General features: G+C 42.3%; 1 protein-coding gene across 1 annotated transcript; it reads left to right on the forward strand.

The window, feature by feature from the left end:
- Positions 1–1,097: 1,097 nt before the first annotated feature.
- On the forward strand, positions 1,098–1,772 carry LOC308313430 (protein rapunzel-like; the record flags this gene model as incomplete). The annotated part of the gene is made up of 1 exon (XM_080760526.1): positions 1,098–1,772. The coding sequence occupies one exon, from the start codon at positions 1,098–1,100 to the stop codon at positions 1,770–1,772; it is 675 nt and encodes a 224-aa protein (XP_080616652.1).
- Between the last annotated feature and the right edge of the window lie 576 nt (positions 1,773–2,348).

Below are 2,348 nucleotides of genomic sequence, written 5' to 3' on the forward strand. Positions count from 1 at the left end.
CCATCTATCGCTCCAGATTCCTTCTGCTTCTTCTGCCCTCACCGAGTACTGTGTCTGCATCCACACGAGTTCGCCAGAAGAAATTAAACTAGTACAGAAAGTGCATTTGACCTATTAATCATAGATGTGAAAGCTATCTCATTTGTCTGTCTGCATATTGTCACTGTCCGGTGGAAACCTTGTATGTCCAAAACGTTAGTTTTCAGGGGATGGAGTAACACATTAGGCTAATTGGTTAAATATTGTCTGATTAAAAAACACTCACTCTGGACCCCACCTTCAAAACCCACCGGTGAATCCCACAGAAACCCACCTAACCCGTTTTCTAACAAGCTTCAAAAGTTGATAGTGATTTTTCTGGTTCAAATGGCTCTCTATTCTGACAGTAATCATTGCAAAATTATAGAGTGTTTGTTCAATGATCAGTAACAAGGGTCTTTAGTACACAAAGTACAAAGGCATTTTCAACTCAGGTCGGGATATCGATTTGATCCAATCTGGAGAGAGAACTCGTACTCGATTGCAGGAGAAACAAGTGAATTCGAAAGCGATGACACAAAGAAATGAGCAGACACAATGGTACTGGAACACTATCAAATTGAAGCTGATAAATATATATTTCTTTCTCCTATTTTGTTTTATATACGGTAAGTAAATGTTTCATTTTGTCATTCTTGGTAAGTGAATAACATACTAAGAGCAGAAAACTATTCAATGCATTCTTTGTCATCAGTGGTCATCACTGCATGTCAATACATGGCCTGTCCGCTCAAAGAAATGCAAGCAATCTGATTGGTCAGTTATTCAGGAGGTAGCCAAGGGAGGCCCTTTAATAGAGGATCTGGCAACAAATTCACGTCATTGTCATTTGGAAACTGTGGTGCAACGGACTCACACATATTATAGTCAAGACATATTAAGGCTAAAGTGTCGCTGAATTGTCGCTGAATTTGTTTCAGTTTGGTACTTTGGAGAGGGAGATTGTGAGAGAAAAGACCCTTACTCATTCTGAAGATAAAGGATTATTAAGACATCTTTGTGATCTTCAAAAGAAGAATTCTTATACTTCCATATTTCACTGCATAGTGATTTCCATCATGTCAGAGGAGATCAAAGCTGATAGCTCCAAGCTGAGGGAGGGCCTGGTAGTGGTACTGAACTGTGTGGCCGCCATCTCTACAGCAGCAGCCACAGTGAACCCTATTTTCGGTATGGCTGGCTCCCTTATCCGGTTGGTGCTGAAAAACGTCGACAATAAAGACATCCGCAGGCTGAAGCGTCAGTTTGGCACGATCGAAGGTGCCCTTGACACGCTGTCCCGGCAGATCAACGACGCCTTGTCGCAGATCCAGATCGGAGTTGTGGATTCTCAGTACGGTCCTGTGGTGGAATCACTGAAGAATCAGTTCCGGATGTACATGGAGATGCTGGTGGCAAAGCCTGAGCACCGGGACAGTAAGAAGAAGGACTTCATTGAGAGCTACAAGAATGACCTAGATGACCAGCACCTGAACTCCCTCTACGATGGTGTGCTAGCCAAGCCTAAATTTTGCGGCCAACCAATCCTGGAAGTGTACCTGAGGCACTCAGACCGCCACACCATGGAGCGTCTCTGCAACCGTCTCAGAATCGTCTTCTGCATGGGCCTCATCGCCCACATGGGCAACACTGCTATCGTTGGAGGTGATGAAGACAAGCTGATGAGGGACTGGTCCAAGAATATGAATAAAGTGGAGAAGAAGATGAAGGAGGCTCTGCAGAGGTGCAGATAAATGAGTATGTCTGATTAAAGAACACTTACCGGTAACTACTTTCTCTTTCAAAATGTTTCAAAAATAGCTAAAATTGTTGATCTATACAAGCTCACAATGCAACAATCTATTTTCACTACTTTTGCACAAGACTGTTTTGTATGACAAAACAGGCCATACATTTACAAGAAAAAAACAAAAAGTTTAAATATGGAGATATTAGGTTTCTGCCAGACTATGATGATATTGTTGTATATTTTGACATTATGTCTCTCATGTCATAATTGAATACTTTAACTCCAAAATCAGCCTAGGAGTTTACATAGAGAAGCTGAGTTACTGACATGCCCAAATGGGAGTCAGGATCAGAATTGCTTTTAACCTAAACAATGCTTTGTTTAGCTTCTGATAGAGAAAGACCAAGGGCCAGCCATCTTGCTTTAAGGTGAAGACCCATGTTGGAAGACCTTTTGTTCTGGGGACAGGGGAGGGTCATTTTACATGTAAGCTGTCACACACACACACACACACACACACACACACACACACACGCACATCCTCTCGAAAAAGTAAGCCCCGTTTTTAGGTTAGACCCAC

Source organism: Protomyctophum bolini, assembly GCF_963924005.1.
Source record: "Protomyctophum bolini genome assembly, chromosome: 3".
Lineage (NCBI taxonomy): Eukaryota > Metazoa > Chordata > Actinopteri > Myctophiformes > Myctophidae > Protomyctophum > Protomyctophum bolini.